This window comes from Trachinotus anak, unplaced genomic scaffold (genome assembly GCF_046630095.1).
Source record: "Trachinotus anak isolate AG129_WGS33_773 ecotype Australia unplaced genomic scaffold, CSIRO_AGI_Tana_v1 ptg000024l, whole genome shotgun sequence".
Taxonomy (NCBI): Eukaryota; Metazoa; Chordata; class Actinopteri; order Carangiformes; family Carangidae; genus Trachinotus; species Trachinotus anak.
This window is the reverse complement of record NW_027273875.1, coordinates 13276032-13292783: the sequence shown is the minus strand read 5'-3', so window position 1 is coordinate 13292783 and position 16752 is coordinate 13276032. Positions and strand designations below refer to the sequence as shown.

Here is a 16752-nt window from a genome sequence, read left to right as displayed (position 1 = left end):
TTATACATTTACCAGCACCAGACTCAATAACATTTCCCTGCTACCCCAGTATTTATAATGTCAGATTAGCCTTAGCTTCATGCATATATTTTCGTAAATATGTCTCTGATGCTGTTTGAGCCCTCAAGTGAACGCTTTAATATGAAACCTCCAACAGATGGCACCAAAGTCTGGCATCATTTTACACACAGGGAGTAAATGTTACTATTAATATTACTTTTGAATATTCACAATTGATGTAATTAATTGTGTAATATTTGTTTTCACACAAGGGCCAACATACAGTTTCGAATAGTGAAGAACAAAACAAGATTTATTTAAGATTTAGGATACAGACCCTTCAGCCTTACTCCTGTTTCACAGAATAGTCAGTTATAAGATGATTTATTATCATTAACTAACTGCAGTCTTCATTGTGAGATCTTGTGCAATAACTTGTGCTTACTGATGCAAAGTATTTCACACCAATAAAGCTAATTTGAATTTCAAACAAAAGGAACCATTTTCACACGGTGGAGGAAGTGGACGGTCCTGATTTCTTGTTTTTAATCAGCAGATGAAAAGAGATGATTTAATTAACACATCAATAAAAGCTCCTCTTTTATTCTAATGATCAATAGGTGTGACACCGCCTCAGAGAATACATTTACAATTAACAGTGAGGGGGGGGGGGGCTCTCACCTCAAAGGGCCCTCGTCCACTCTGCCGAGTAACTTCCCCTTTCAGCTGCTGCTCGTATTAAAGCCTCAGAGTGAGTGCAGAGCAGCAGCCTCGGGGGATAAACACTGATCCCTGCTGCAGCGACAGGAGCCAGCAGGCCGACATGAAGCCTGGTTCCTTGCAGGCCAACAAGATCTGCTTATTGTCACAGCAGCATCTGCGTTGACACATTTATACTTCAACTTCATACCTGGTTCTTCCAGTTTCCTAATTAAATGTGGAGAGCAGGGTGGGGCAAGGTGAGATCATGTGTTGTGCCGTTGAGGTAAATAGAGAGGTGGGGTTATCAGGTGCCGGTCACAGGAAAGCAAATAACAAGAGAATAAATAATTATGTTCTTAGAGACACATTCAATTGCATTTTACTCTGTGGAGCTGATGCCCCAGAGTAATAGAAAAGTCAGCAGAATAGGTGGACATGCAGGTAAACAGGAATGCAGGCCTTGAAACAAACAGTGGAAAAATATTTAAGACCAATTATATAACTTAGCAATTAAAAGAGAAGCCTCAGGGACTGAATGGCAGTTATCAGGGGGAAAAGAGGGATCAGAGAAAAACAAGGCTTATGTATTTTTTCTTTTTGCTATATGCTGAGTGGCAGGGGAAATACTTCTCATCTCAGGTTCCTTCTTCTCTGGTGAGATTTATTGTAAATGTCTATTCACAAAGATGGAAGGGAAAGATAAAATAGTGGTGTGACAAAGCTGTTTGTCATCTTTGGGAGCTGTCTGGAGGCACCAGCTGTGTGGCTCTGGCATCACATAGTTGATTTGATGGATAGTCAGACATCTGATCTCATACATATCATATCTACCAAAAAACAAATGGCCCCAGTCTCTGCAGCGTGTGAGCCGTTTGTTTGTTGGTCCCCTTTTCAACCAGACGCCTGCCCTATTTTTTATTTTTTTTTATACTGTAACATGATAAAACATAATTAAATGATAAAATGATATTTTGGCAGAGGCACAGTCAAGGAAGGTCTTACAATAAAAAGTTCCCACATCCTGTAAAAGCTCATGCTCTTCTTTCTCACTGGTATTCAATTATTCATTTCTGCAACCCACAGTCCAACTGGTAGAGGGTCTTCCAGTTTCTTTTTTTGGCAATGATAAATAAGATTTCAAGCTTAAAGCATTGCAGGTTTAAATTTCACTGTCTACTGGGAAACAACAACACATATATTTTGCCAAAAACAGTGTAATTTGGAACACATGTACCTGGATGGGTGAGTGATTTTATTCATATTTTATTCATTTAAAAGTTACAACTACAACAATTAATTATGACCGTATCACAGTGGTAAGAGCATCCAACTTCACTGAACCACTAGACTAAACTAAACAAGTTGGTGTGATCTTCATCATTGAGCCACTCACACAGTTGTGGTCATGACAACCCTGAGCTGTGAAAGAACATGATGTCCTTCTCCTCTGAATGAGATTCCTGCTGAAAAGATGAATCCGGCCATTTCCAAACCATCTCATAAATATCACATAACCCACCTATTGTTAAGCATATTCCCTCTTCTTACCTCAGGGGGCTTAGCTGGATAATGGTCTGCAGTGGGACAAAGGTGTGTTCATGACATGACACATTCCTGGGTCCATGTACTCCGGCTCAGTACAGAGATTATTCTCTCCTGTTGGTGGCAGAAATGTGAGAAAGCTTGGGTCTTTAGGGCACCTGGAAAACAATTGTCTGAAGGCATATAGAGGCAGCAGGCTGCCTTGCGGCCTGCCTGGGTGGAACTTTTCCACCTCTTCCCTGTGTTTCAAAACCAGGACGTGATGTCACAACACCAGGCCCGCCCCCGCTTTTCACCTGAAGAGAGGGAGGGGCCACACAGAGTTAGACAAGGGGAAAAACAAGGAAGAGCTCACAAGCAGGCAGGTCAGCGTGTGTGTTCATTTCCCTAGACTGTGCGTTGGAGACGAAGAAAACAGGACTTTACCCAGGTGGTGGGTTTCTCAACACGGATATGGATGTCCCGGATTCTCCAAACTGGAATATGGGGCTGTTAAGGACCTTTGATTCCTCTGAGTTTGGCAGCTGGGAGAAAATTGGCTCAGGTGGATTTGGACAAGTTTACAAAGTCCGGCACGTACAGTGGAAAACATGGCTGGCTATAAAGTGCCCTCCCTGCCTTCATGTGGATGACAAGTAAGTTACAGCTGTTGAGCCACATGGATTATCTTAGTGCTGATGTTGACCTAGAATAACTTCTCTGGCCTCGTTCACAGACTCCTTTACATTAAATCTTATGTTCATGTCTCTCAGCCTCATCATTTTGTGACCACACGGTAGACAGACACAGGTTAGACTACGACTGCGCTGATGAAATGTCACTCAGTGCTTCAGAGTCCTTGAGTGATGATCACCAGGGAATGTGTGACTCACTGACTGCCAGTCTGGGCTCTCACACAGCAGCTGTGAAGGAGATTCAGCAGCTAACAACAGGCCTCCTTTTTAGATTTAGATTTTTAGACACTGTTAAGTTGTGTTGAAGGGAGCCCTAACATGCTGATACATCCCCAGGGCAAGAGTAAGAGCACATCGCTCAGGGACACAGCTGTTTACTTATTCCAAACAGACCAGATATGAAAGGCTCCCCGCTGATTTCCACAGTCAATGGTGACACTATCACGCTGTGTCCTCAGGGAGGGGCTGATCTGAATGTCTGTTACAGTAAGGTGGTCTGTTTTAGAGATTACACAGCCCTCTGCAATTCTGTAACATTTTGCATAAGCACGAATCTTATGACTGCTCTGTGTGGTGTGTGTTTTATTTTATTTATTCATCTCTTTATTTTGTGGATGTGGTTGCATGCGAGTGTAAGTGAGTGTGTGTTTCAGCTGTCCCACTGCGAGTGTTACTGATGCCAAATTCTGTTTAAGCCTTAACTGAAGATCGACACCTTCAGCAGGACAACAACCCATCTGTCATCTAGTGTCTGTGTACACACACTGGGCTTTAGACAAATTATAGATGTAACCTCACAAGAATCTTAATTCCTTCATTCAACAAATCAACATCAAGATGTGAAGTAACTGGCAGAGTTACACCTGTCCTTCATAAGTGCTGTAAGAGACTGAGATAATATCTGAATCTGAACTTCCCAAATTGATTTTTTTGTTTTCATTTCTGACATCGAGTTATAATATCTTATCTGGTCAGCGTCACGAAAACATTTCAAACAGATAATAAACAAACAGGAAGTCAGCATTGCCAAAAAAAAAGAGGACTGACATCCTTCCCCAAACTTGTGGTGCAACTTAAAGCATCCGCTGAACCTGAACCGAAGATGTTATCACCCACAAACATCTACAAAGTACATAAACAGTCATTTGACTGCAGTCTGCACTGACCCACACATAACTTCCAGCAACAGGCACTCAAAGCCACCTTTGTCTGCGTTGGTTGCAGGCTGCCGCTGTGTTGTGGCACAGACAATAAAGGAAGCTGTAAAACCGGTCCTACCGGGCCTCTCTGTTAATGCAAGGACATTGTTTGGTTCAGAAGAGCTGCTGAGGAGCACTTCGGATTAGATTGATGGATTTAGCAAACAAGTGCTTGCCCAGTCTCTCAAATTATGCTCGATTGTTCTTGCCTGGCAGACTATAGAGGACAATTATAGCCAAGCTCCTTCTTATAGAACATGACTCGTTGATAATACTATCCACATGATAGATTCCTAGAAGTCATAAAAGTCTCCTCAGTGCATCTAGTTTCATTTTATTGATGGTATAAAAGCTACATTCCCAGCTCACCTAATTCTTCCATTTAAAAATGTTCCTGTTCATACAGCCATTAGTGACTAATCTTTGTCTCATCTGTTCTCATTAAGAGAGCTGGAGATATGTGCACTGAGGTCATGAATGACCTGCTCAGTTGTGTTTGAGGTATGTCAGCAGGGCCCGTGGACTGATAAAAGGAACTGTGCAAAGGTTGAGCAACAGAGAACAAGAGCTTTGTTTGGGCCTACTGTGCTCCCTGCATGCATTCCAGCCCGGGCTAGAATGTCCTCAAGGCCTTGAGAGAGCCACCAGGGCAGCAGCAGAGCGTGAGCCACATGCTTGGATTTGTAAATTAATTATAGAAGTCCGCAGAGGTCACACTTTCACAGACTCCAAGGTTAATGCAGATAAACATTCTGCATAGCTGGGAGCTCAGAGAGGAAGATATGTCATGCTCTGGAATCTGGGTTAGGACAAAAGTTATGCCAAATATTACAGACAAGTGAGCAAGGCCTGACCTCAAACAGTAGGTCAATGTTTTATGAGAGGACAGGTTTGATAAACATCTCTGTGCTGAGGAAAGTGACCTCAGTACCTTCAAACAGCTGCAGCTGCACACACTCTTTAAACTGCAAAAAAGTAACATAATCAATAATCTCTTTAACACAGGGAGCGTTCAGAGCTGCTTGAGGAGGCGAAGAAGATGGAGGCAGCCAAGTTCCGATACATCCTCCCTGTGTATGGGATCTGTGAGGACCCCCAGGGCCTCGTCATGGAGTACATGGAGACCGGCTCCCTGGAGACCCTGCTGGCCACCGAGCCTCTGCCCTGGGAGCTCCGCTTCCGCATCATCCACGAGACTGCAGTGGGAATGAACTTCCTCCACTGCATGAACCCACCGCTGCTCCACCTGGACCTGAAGCCTGCCAACATCCTGCTGGACGCTCACTATCATGTCAAGGTAGAGAGTTTATCACTAACCACCACCATTACAGGCAGGGCCTTTTTTTTTTTGCCATTGTGTGAAAACATTAAGAAAAAGGTGATGATCATTTTCAGCTGGTACTGTGCACATATCTCTTATAAAATATGGTCTAAATCATTTTGTTGTGATATCATACATTTTTGGCTTCAGGGAAAAATGCCCTCAAAATGATTCATTGTCAAATAACGCTTCATCAGAACAGCTACAATCTGAGGTTTTTTTATGGCATATGTAAAAGAAATCAGTCATTTCATAAGATCATATATTAAGTGTAATAATTTTCATATCAAGTCAAATGACAGCTGCCTTTGCTTCAAAGCCCGTTGATAGCCTCAGTTTTGGGGTCTTAAAAGGATTTTCAGCCGTGAGGTGCTTTGCTGTTCCCTCATCCATTTTAAAATGACAGCCCTGCACACGCTCTGGGCAGACAGGTGTTTCTCAGCCACTGTCCAACTTCTCAACAGCTCAACAGCACTGAAGGCAATGGGTGGGAACTGCCTTTTCTGAGTTTAATGCGTGGATGTAAACACCTCACCTGGGCCTGTCCCTACAGGATTAATTCAGCTTCTATTAAATCTCCCTGTGTGTGTGTGTGTGTGTGTGTGCGTGTGCGTGTGTGTGGGTGTGCACTCGTCAACACAAGCATGATGGGCCTCTCCTCTCCAACAGGCTGGGACATGGCTGTGTTGCCCTCATCATACCACTGAGTGCACATAATAAGAGCTAAGCTGCCTGTCACATTCAGCAGGCAGAGTTAGTCATCAAAGTCACTGCGCTTCATGAGAAAGGCGCCGTGGTTGCTCTGTTTGAGGGTCTTATCTGATCTCTTTCTGCCTCAGATATCTGATTTTGGCCTGGCCCGGTGGAACGGCCTGTCACGGGCTGATGACATCAGTCGAGATGGCTTCTGCGGCACCATCGCCTACCTGCCACCTGAGAGCATCATAGAGAAGGACAGAGTGTCGGACACCAAGCATGATGTATACAGGTTGGATCTTTTAGCACTTTGTGTGCAAACTTGTTGTGTGAAAGTGGGTTTTAGTTTGGGATGTGTGTTTGCTGTTTCTCCTCCTGTATGATCAGTTGAGCTCTGACTCATAGCAGTCACTGTAATCCATCAAATGTAGGAGATGGATTTGATATGATGTGTTGTGTTCGACAATCTACCAGCACAGGCCTGAACTGAATTCAAAACATGTTTTACTGACTTCTTCCATTTTCATTTTTCCTCCATTTCAGCTTCTCTATCGTCATCTGGGGGATTCTCACACAGAAGAAACCCTACCAAGGTGAGACTCATACCAACAAGATTTCCCTTCAAGGCTGAGGGGAAACTATTTTTTATGACAGCCATTCCTGCCAAGAAAATACAATTATAAAAAGTTAGGAATGCTAAAATGAAAATACTGATATTGATACATAATTATAAGTCAATATTATCACTGATAGATTTCTAGTGGTTTGACCTCTTGATTCATCCTCTTGAGGCCATGAATGATTGCTATTGAGGGTTTTTTGTTTCCCCTGTCTGAAGAGGGTTTTCAAAATTATTAATTCTACGTCAATATTGACAAAGATATTCTAAACTCAAGAGCACTGCGATATCCTCTTATACTTCCTGTTTAGTAAGTCAGACATCTGACTATCATAATTTTGACTTTACCATGAATATTTTACTTTATCTCTGCTAACATTTAATCTATTTTTAACATTGTCCTGGCAGGAATTGGCTTTCATAATTTTCCGGTAAACACATAACCCGCTGTGTGTGCAGGAGCTGTACTGTGTACTTTGTTTACTTAGTAAATTCCTGATCAGGCCGGTGGACAGGGCTAGACTGGCAGGTACAGTGTATTTTTCCCAGGCATATCAGGTAGCAGTTCACTTCAAGGAATTTGCCCTCTTTTGAAGACCAGTGTCTACATGAGTGTTGCCAGGTTGGCACTGGCACTGCCTACATTATGTTGATCCAGACATAATTAAAAAGTGAGAAATAGTATGGTTACCATCCCTTCACATTTTCCTCCTCCACCTGCAAAGGGTATTATGGCTACAAAAGGAGGAGAAGCTGTCGTGATTAAAGCGTCTGCCTGTTTGTTCTGAATCACTGACTTGGCTGATCCCACAGTCAGATAGAAAGAGGTCACACCAGGAACTTTTTCCTTTTTGCTCCCATGGGAAACAACAGCACACACACTTCCTTATCTGAGTATACAGGAAGATGGTGATAAAGCCATGCATTACTAACTCCCTGTATAAGTACTGGTTGCTACCAGCACCGTAGGCTATGTTGTTATACACCACAGCATGTTAGGTTGGGTTAGGGTTAGAAAAACTCTGTGTTACTATCAGAACATAAGACGTCACATCAGATTTAATTACATATAAAACCTGGTTTGTTAGTGATGGGGCTGAAGTATGGACCTGTATGTTTTTATTTTTCCCTAGGAGAGAATAATATCCTGCAGATCATGGTGAAGGTGGTGAAGGGGGTGCGTCCAGACTTGGGTGCAGTGCCACGCTGTCGACCTTCAACTTGCACAGGTTTCCTGAGCATCATGCAGCGCTGCTGGGCCACAAACCCTGGAGCCAGACCCAGCTTCCAGGGTAAGTTGTTGTTCTGTGTTCACAACAAAAGGAAACAACCCATTATAATTCTGTTATGGAGAGAAACTGCAGGTTTTTCTCTCTAAAATATTGTTGACCTTGCACTGTAAAGTGCCCTGAGCATGGAGGGACAAAACTAAACACAAGTGATCCTATTCCTTTAACTACACACTGAGGATAACACACATTTGAATCTAAGTGCAGCCGTCTGTTAAATTGAGGTTTTTGTCAGCTACTTTTTCTCCCCTTTTGTATTCCTTAATCCCATCCCTGCGTTACTGAAACCTGACCCAGAGCTGTTGTCCTTACAGAAATCACATCTGAAGCTGAGGAGCTCTGCTCCAAACCTCAGGAGGAGCCCAGGACTCCAACCTTATCTACATCAGAGGCGGAGCCCACATCCCCCAACGCACTCACTAGTGAACAGGTACAACGTGACAACATCACATTTCTCATTAATGTATAACTACACACCTAGACAATGAGAGGTTTATCTCGAGACATGATTATGACTTTATAAGTCATATGTTGTGTAAATGTTCGATGCTGAACAACCATTACATCACTGCAGAGGAATGTCGGCTGATGAGATTGTTTGACCTCAGTGCTGCTTTGTCATTTCCGTGGTGTTCACTGTTGTGTACGTGACTAGAAACGAATATCCTGCTCATGAGAGGTGTTACTCAGTGACATCTGTCTGTGGGGACAGAAGTTAAACTGCTTCTTCTCAAGTTCAGCAAATCATTACAGCGTCAATATTCAACATATTCTAAATGTCTGTGGATCAGGGTGGCAGCTACATACCTGAGTGTGAGTGTAATGTAGAACAGCTTGTTCAAATATGCTTATCAGGCTTTTTGCTCTGCAGGTTAAAGACAACAAGCTGGTGCGTCCAAAGTCTGCCATGTTGCCTGAAAAAGATTACAGCCTATCAGAGCTGCTGAGCCAGGTGGATTCTGGGATCTCCAGGAGCTTTGATCGAGTGAAGGAAGATGGCTGCCACAGCAAAGAAAACACGTGCAAGAGACTGTCCGGCATCTCCTCTGCAGATTCAGCCTTCTCCTCCCAGGACTCTATCACGCTGTCTTTTGAGAGAGAAAGCACATGTGGTAAGAGCTGATTAAAGACCTACAACTGGAACTGTTGTTCTTGTAAACATAAAGATAGTGTTGATCGCAACTAATGTTGAGTTAACTTGTATCTTTTTAGATTGTCAATTGTGGTTTTTGTGTCAAACCTGTTGTTTTAGATTCTGCTGAGGTCCAGAAGCGGAAGCTGTGTGAGGCCATCAGGACCAAAGACACTGCCAAGCTGATGAAGATCCTGCAGCCTCAGGATGTCGACCTTCTCCTTGACGGAGGAGGCAGTCTACTCCACCACGCCATCACCTTGAACAACGAAGAGGCGGTCAAGTTCCTCCTCATGAATAATGCCAATGCCAACCTTGCCAACGCCCGTGGCTCCACACCCCTCCACCTGGCCACAGAGAAGCACCTGAAGCCTCTGGCAGAACTTCTGCTCGGTCGGCGCAGCACCAACATCAATGCCAAAGATGAGGACCAGTACACAGCTTTGCACTGGGCTGCCCAGAATGGGGACGAGGCAATCACACGCCTGCTGCTGGACAGGGGGGCGGCCATTAATGAGACTGATGGCCAGGGACGCACACCAGCCCATGTTGCCTGCCAGCATGGTCAAGAGAATGTCATCCGGGTGCTGCTGAGCCGTGGTGCTGATGTTCGAATCAAGGGCAAGGACAACTGGACGGCACTCCACTTGGCTGCCTGGCAAGGGCATCTGGGTATCGTGAAGCTGCTGGTAAAGCAGGCCGTCGCTGATGTGGACGGGCAGACAACGGATGGGCGCACACCGCTTCATCTGGCATCCCAGAGGGGGCAGTACCGAGTGGCACGGATCCTGATTGAACTGGGAGCAGACGTTCACACAACGTCTGCTGGGTTAAACACACCACTGCACGTGGCGGCAGAGACGGGTCACACCAGCACCTCCCGCCTCTTGATCAAACACCAGGCAGATATCCACGCCCAGAATGCCAACGGACTCACTCCTCTCCACCTGGCCTCCCAGCGAGGTCATCTGGCCACTGTCAAGATGTTGATAGAAGAGGGGGCAGACCCCTACAGATCCAACCATGCTCTACGCACCCCCTGTCACCTGGCAGCAGAGAGCGGACACTGTGAAGTCCTGAAAGAGCTGCTCCTTCACTGTCCAGATGGTGGCACTCTGTCAGACGAACAGGGGCTCAGCCCGTTACACCTGGCAGTGCAGGGGGGATACTCAAACATCATTACCATGCTGCTGCCTCAGGACTGCCAGGACTTAGTAACTGAGAGCCCAGTGCAACCAGTAGCTGAACAGCCCGCTCCACCGGAGGCTAAGCAGCTCCAGAGGAAGGTGGTCATCCTCAAACTGACGGAGCACAATGACAAAGACTGCCCACAATCCAGCAGCTCACAGTGTGCCTCGGCGCCCTGCTAACAGGAACAAAGACCCTGTCAACGCTGTACAGAATTGTCTCCATGTGTTTCTATTTTTTTTACTCCACTGGTGCCTCAGAGTTGGGGAGGGGATTGTCATCCAACCTCATGAGAGTTTGTGGACCTAAAACCCTTTGAGCACTGCAGATCAGACAAGCTTTCATGTAAATATGTACACTGTAAATAGAAAGTATAAATACTGTGTTTGATGTTAGACTTTTGTTTACTTTTTTACATAACAAGCTCATTTTTTATGTAACAAGCACATTTTGTGTATCAGAATTATGAAACCTGTGACCTGTGTGGACCTTTTTACTGCAGCTGGTTTCCCTGTGAGTTATGTTCAGTGGAGCACAAACTTTGGTCACAAGCCTCAGTAGGTGAGTGCTGTCCATCATCTCAGCCATTGAATTCTTAAAACCCTTTGACCTTCAGTGTTGTGTACCTGTTACATATCAGTGCTTCATCATCCATTAAAACATATAAAACGTTTTGTTTTGTTTGACCTCAATGATTTTTTCCACGTTTACAACTTAAAAATTTAAATTCAAATGCTTTTCTTTTGAGCCAGATGAGTGGAAGGGATGAAATTCAAGCAAGACATATTGAGCTACTGCAAAATATTAGTCTGAGTTTAAAACATTAAAGCCATTTTAATGAAATGCAGTTTAAAGTCCAAAATAGCCATACATATATGCAATAATACACAGAAACAGATTTCATGAGATAAAACCACCCACCTTCAGTTTACACATATTTTAAAGCTGACATAAAACTTCATGAAATGAATTCACTATGTACATAATTTACACGATAATGTTCAAATGGTCATTATGGTTTTACAGTTTTCATTCCACTGTTAGAAGTACACCAGTTTACACTCTGGTTTTAATTCAGTTCAGTTCGGTCACTGAAAATGGCAACAAGACATTTTAAAATTTTAGTGCAAGCCAACAACGGCAGCTAACAGATAACAATCCTGACCTTATGTGTTTTTTTCCTCTTCTAATATTTTATGCCATGCTGGTTTGCCAGAGTAAGCTAAAGTATGTTTTGAAAACTTTCTTTCAACACCTCATGTTACAGCAGGCCTGCTGGAGGAGGTGTTTTCTTTCAGAGTCGGTCAGTGCCTCTCACAGTTTCTTGCCACTGCTCCACCTGCATGTGTGCAGGATAATCAGCCTTGATGTCAGGCAGACTTGGCATGTCTGCAGCTGCAGCTTCACCTGTAATGTTATTTCACTGAAGTCTCTACTCCAGACCCCACAGAGCATGCTCAGGTTGGCACAGACCATGGGAACTGCCCCTGAGGGGGATCACAGGCTGTAGGATAATGGATGAGTGAGAAGGGGCGCTGATGTTCTACCCGCAGTTCCAGCCTGTTGGCTAATTCCTCAGACCACTTTAACTTTTCATCACTCTCTAAAACCAACATGCCATCCCTGACGCCTCAAGGGCTCGGCTTTTCGTAACCGGAGAAACTGAGTGCGGGTAGCTGGTGCTTGTAATTATCCTGTTTTCATAGCTAGAGTTTGCAGAGACTCAGAAAATGACTGGTGAAATGTGTGTAATCTGAGGCCTGCGTTTTGTGTACACAGCGCTCTGTCCTGGCTGATGCCTGGTGATCTGTCTCAGCTCCAGCTATGGGGAAGATAATGCGCTCTTGTTGGCCAATCTCAGCTTTTATATGCTGTTGAGACTGCTGCTGGTTTGATTGACTGGTACATTAGGTTTGTGTTATACAGTAACTCACAGTATTGTGTTGTTTTTTTCTCTCTTCTGTTGATTGCAACAAGCCAGGTACCTCATACTCCTGAGGTATCAGTTTTCAGTCGCCATAACATTTATGGTCTCATTCAAATAGATCCTGGTTAACTTTGACTTAACCTTTGACCTTTGTCCTAACAATACAAACAGGCCTATTCCGGAGATTATTCCACGTTGGACAAACATTTTTACAGTTTAAAGACATCTTGATAATGGAATCTATTTTGTTCTGTAAATCACTTCACAGTATGGTAACAGTTAAACTGAGCAGAAAGATTATTTCTACAGATCAAACAGGTGTACCTACAGTAGACACGTACCCTTTTTACGAAATGCAACATATTTGACATCAGAGGTAAAAAACAATCAAATTTATACTTTTTAAAAAATATTTTACCTCAGCTGTTCCACATATTGACAGCTTTAACAGAAATACACTGGTATTTTACATCAGTCTTTACCCTTTGTTTTTAAACATGCATGTTCCTCTATCATAGTGTGAAGAGTTTTTGGATCCTTTCAGGTTTTGACCTTATTCCTGATTTATACTGTTATAAAATCTAACAATCTAATTTAATCCTACAGAATTTAATTCAATGAACATCATTTTGTAGTGGATTAGTGATGAGTAGTCTTGAAGATTGATTTAAAAACTTTATTACTTTACTTATCTATAATCCCCTCTAAAAAACTTTCAGATGTTCTTTCAATTCAATATCACTTATCATAAGTTTTCTTTTTTTCCTGCAAGTGTTGTTTCAGATTCCTACCAGAATAAAATACATTTGCATCATCTGCAAATACCATCAATTTTTAATGACTTAGAAACATTACATAAATAATTTATGTGCCAAAGAAACACCAATGGGCCTAACACTGAGTCGTGAGGAACCCCACATGTTCAACAACTCTGACTTAAGTTTTTCATCTTTTCATATTTTCATTCATCTGAAAATATTGACATGTATTTTCCACATAGATCCCTCGCCAGGAGTGTGTAACCCTGTATCTTTCTGTGTAGTCAGCCACTGATCAATGGTATCACATTTTGAAATCAATAAATACTCCCATTATATATTCATTATTTTTCTTTAGCAGTTGATAATTCCTCCATAGGTTCCACTGATCTCAGTAAATCATTGCACCTGTTCTAAAACTGTATTACTGTTCAGATATATTATAGTTTCCTCTGCACAGTGGGTTTTTTTCATTATCTTGTATCTTGTATCAGCATCTTTCTTTGCTCTTGTAATGGGAATAACCTTAGCTATTTTCATTGTATATGCCAACTTGCTGAGACTGACTGCAAATCTGTGTCAGTGGTTTCACCATGCACTCAGTAAAGTTTTCCTTTAGTGACAAGTCAACTGATTTTCAGTCTGTGCAGTGTCTCTTATTGCATTTTCATTTGTTCCTGTCACGACTCCCCTGTGACACCTGTCTGCATGAGGTAAGTGTGTTTTGTTTTGTTTTTTTGTTTTTCTTCCTTTGGTATGAGTCTTTTGTTTCTCTTTCTCTCTCTCTCTCTATCTCTCTCAATCTGTCTGGCTGCACACCTGAGGTATCAGAAATCAGGCATGCTGGACTGCCATCAAGCGGTCACCTGGTCCCCTGTTAAATCCTGCAGCTGCATCCAATCTCCGCCGGATTGTTGCCTTACACAGTTGGTTTGTATGCAACGCTCCAGCTCAGCTTTAGTCTCAGTGACGATAAAGTTATTCAGCCTGTTGATTTTGGTTTATGCCTGCCTGCCCGTCTATTTGCCTGCATCCTCAGGATTTGCACCTCTCTCTCTGTCTCCAGGAATCGGACACTTACCTGCCAGCTCTACTCCACCCAGCCAGCGGCCTGCTCACCACCGCTCACCTCCACCTGCACCTTTAGTGCAGTGTGGACTTGTGGCGTAAGTGTACCTTTAGACTTTAACACTATACTGATGAGTCATTTCCTTCACTCCTCTGTTCAGTTATCTTCAGTTCAGAGTTAAACCTGCTCTGGTACCTCACACTCTGATGAATGATGGATGGAGTCAGCCCCCACCATCACATGAGTCACTGGGCTTTGGGTGAAGGAAACCAGCCTGGGGCCCAGACTCTACTGAGGAACAGTCTGACAGATGTTATCTCCAGCCTCAGAAATGAGGCTCTGGGTTGTCTGTTTCTTCCTCTGACGGGATGTGATGCAACCTGCTCTCCAAAATATCTGCCAGGTCTACAGGTCAAACCATTTACATGTGATGAACTCTGCCGGTGGTTTTATCACCTTGAGTTTTGTTACTTTCGATTCACTCTACGTAAATCAGCTGGTTTGACGATATGTTTTGTTCATTAAACTCAAACAAAGAATTCTTGTTCTCTGACTTCTGTATTTCAGCAGCCTCTGTGTGCAGTAGTGGATAGTCAATAGGTTCACTGAGGTACTTCATTTAAGTACAGTTCTCAGGGCAATTGTATTTACATTTCATACTCCTTTATTCTTCAACTCCATTACATTACAGAAATATTGTAATTCTTGTTGTAGTTTATTGACACTTTTTAGATTGAGATTTTACACATATAAATATGTACAAATATATATAATGTATAATATACATTATGGTATTTCTGCTTTTACTCAGTAAGCAGTGAGTAACACTTTAATTAAGTCCCCTGTATTTATGACCAGTGTATCAGAATTTAATAAACAGTTTATAACACACAGTAATGTAGTTTTAACCAAATCTGAGTGTATTTTTCAACAACTATCACTCCTCCTGTGAGCATCCATTAGTGGACTCTGGTGAATAAAAAGACAACGAATGACAATGGAGTAAAACACTTATTATCAGAATCAGAATCAGAATCAGTTTCATTGCCAAGTATGTTTCACATACAAGGAATTTGTTCTGGTGATTGGTGCAGTTGGAGGTTCTTGGAGGTTCTTGTAAACAACAGGTTTACACAGTTTTAGTTTCTGCCTGTATGTGGGAATCAGGTGGACCATGACATGGTCAGAGTGGCCCAGTGCAGCCCGGGGGACGGCGGGATAAGCACCACTGACTGTGGGGTAACAGTGGTCCAGAGTGTTCCCCTCTCTGGTCGGGCAGTTAACAAACTGTCTGTATTTGGGCAGTTTGTGGTTGAGGTTACCTTTGTTAAAGTCACCAAGGACAATAACTAAGGAGTCCGGGTTGGTCTGCTCCACACACAGTATCTGCTGTGGCCTGTGGTGGGATGTAAACACCGACCAGGATGAATGAGGTGAACTCACGGGGGGAGTAGAAGGGCCTGCAGTTTATGATGAAAGTCTCCAGGTCAGGAGAACAGTGCTGCAGGATCACTGTCACGTCTCTGCACCAGCCACTGTGAGCATAAAAACACATTCCTCCACCTTTCGTTTTGCCGGACAGCTCTGTGTCGCGATCAGTTATATAAACTGTGTCTTGATCTGGGAAGTTGTAATTGTCTGAGCAGTAATGAGATGGAATCAGTTAGATTATCTTGAATATAAAATACTTAAGTTTAGGCAGTTTGACTAACTAAATGACCTTTAGAGTGGTATTCAATATGTTTCAAGATTAGATGTATCATAGAAAACGCCTTTATTTGAAATAAAATTTCATGGTTTTTACAAATTACCATACAGCACAGCACAATGCCAGACAGAGTTGTTATACTATATGGACACTAAAAACAATTCTTGCTGTCAGAGGTTCTTAATAATTGCTGCGGCCAGCTATCTGGACAGGCTAGTATTTGTGATCAATGAGTGTCTAAAAGACTGCAAGACTTCCTTTTTCTTGTCAGACAAGGTGTCTGGTTTCTCCTTTGTCTGACTATGATAGGGACTTTTCAGTTTGGCTGAGTCATACCTCACTGCTCCGTCACACCAACAACAGAGTTCAAATGAACCACAGAACATTTATTGAAGTGATGCAAGGCCCTTATCAAGATATTGTGGTAAATGAGTAGATGTGTTAATGGCTGCAATCTATAGTCTATCTCTAATCTGTAGAGGAAACGAAAAGTATTGATTTATTCTTTTTTTTTCCATCATCCCCAACCCCCTTTCCTCACATCAGTTTCATTAACAAATTATCTGAAAACAAAACTAACAGTCAAATGGTATTAACATCGATTCTACCCTCTGAGACTGCTTGCTGGGAGAATAGAGCTCATACAGAGTGCTGGGTGCTGTTTTTCTCCACGCTCTTTTTTTCCTCTTCCCTTATTTTAACCTCACAGAACTTGCTGAACAAGATCTGAGATCGTGTCTCTTAGGATGTGAGGCAAGCTGCAACATGTGGATGTGGCATCAGGGTGAAAACATGGATGTGGGCGCACTCAACACAAGATTTATGGTTAACTAAGAGTGAATACACCATTCACATGTCATGAAAAGTAATTTATTGATACACATGAGGGGCAGAGATGAAGTTCATGAAGTAGAGGAAAATAAATTTT

General features: G+C 42.8%; 1 protein-coding gene across 1 annotated transcript; it reads left to right on the top strand.

Annotated features, from left to right (window-relative positions):
* Positions 1 to 2578: 2578 nt before the first annotated feature.
* On the top strand, positions 2579 to 11035 carry ripk4 (receptor-interacting serine-threonine kinase 4). Its single transcript, XM_071461017.1, has 8 exons — positions 2579 to 2879; positions 5123 to 5414; positions 6278 to 6426; positions 6678 to 6727; positions 7887 to 8045; positions 8357 to 8472; positions 8914 to 9154; positions 9295 to 11035. The coding sequence occupies exons 1-8, from the start codon at positions 2698 to 2700 to the stop codon at positions 10542 to 10544; spliced, it is 2439 nt and encodes an 812-aa protein (XP_071317118.1). The 5' UTR covers positions 2579 to 2697; the 3' UTR covers positions 10545 to 11035.
* Positions 11036 to 16752: the final 5717 nt, after the last annotated feature.

What these genes read in the sequence shown, in the direction of transcription:
- ripk4 (XM_071461017.1), top strand. Translation starts at nt 2,698, where the DNA reads ATGGATGTCCCGGATTCTCCAAACTGGAATATGGGGCTGTTAAGGACC. An exon ending in ACGCTCACTATCATGTCAAG is followed by an intron (nt 5,415 to 6,277) that starts GTAGAGAGTTTA and finishes TTTCTGCCTCAG; the next exon opens with ATATCTGATTTTGGCCTGGC. An exon ending in ACCAAGCATGATGTATACAG is followed by an intron (nt 6,427 to 6,677) that starts GTTGGATCTTTT and finishes CCTCCATTTCAG; the next exon opens with CTTCTCTATCGTCATCTGGG.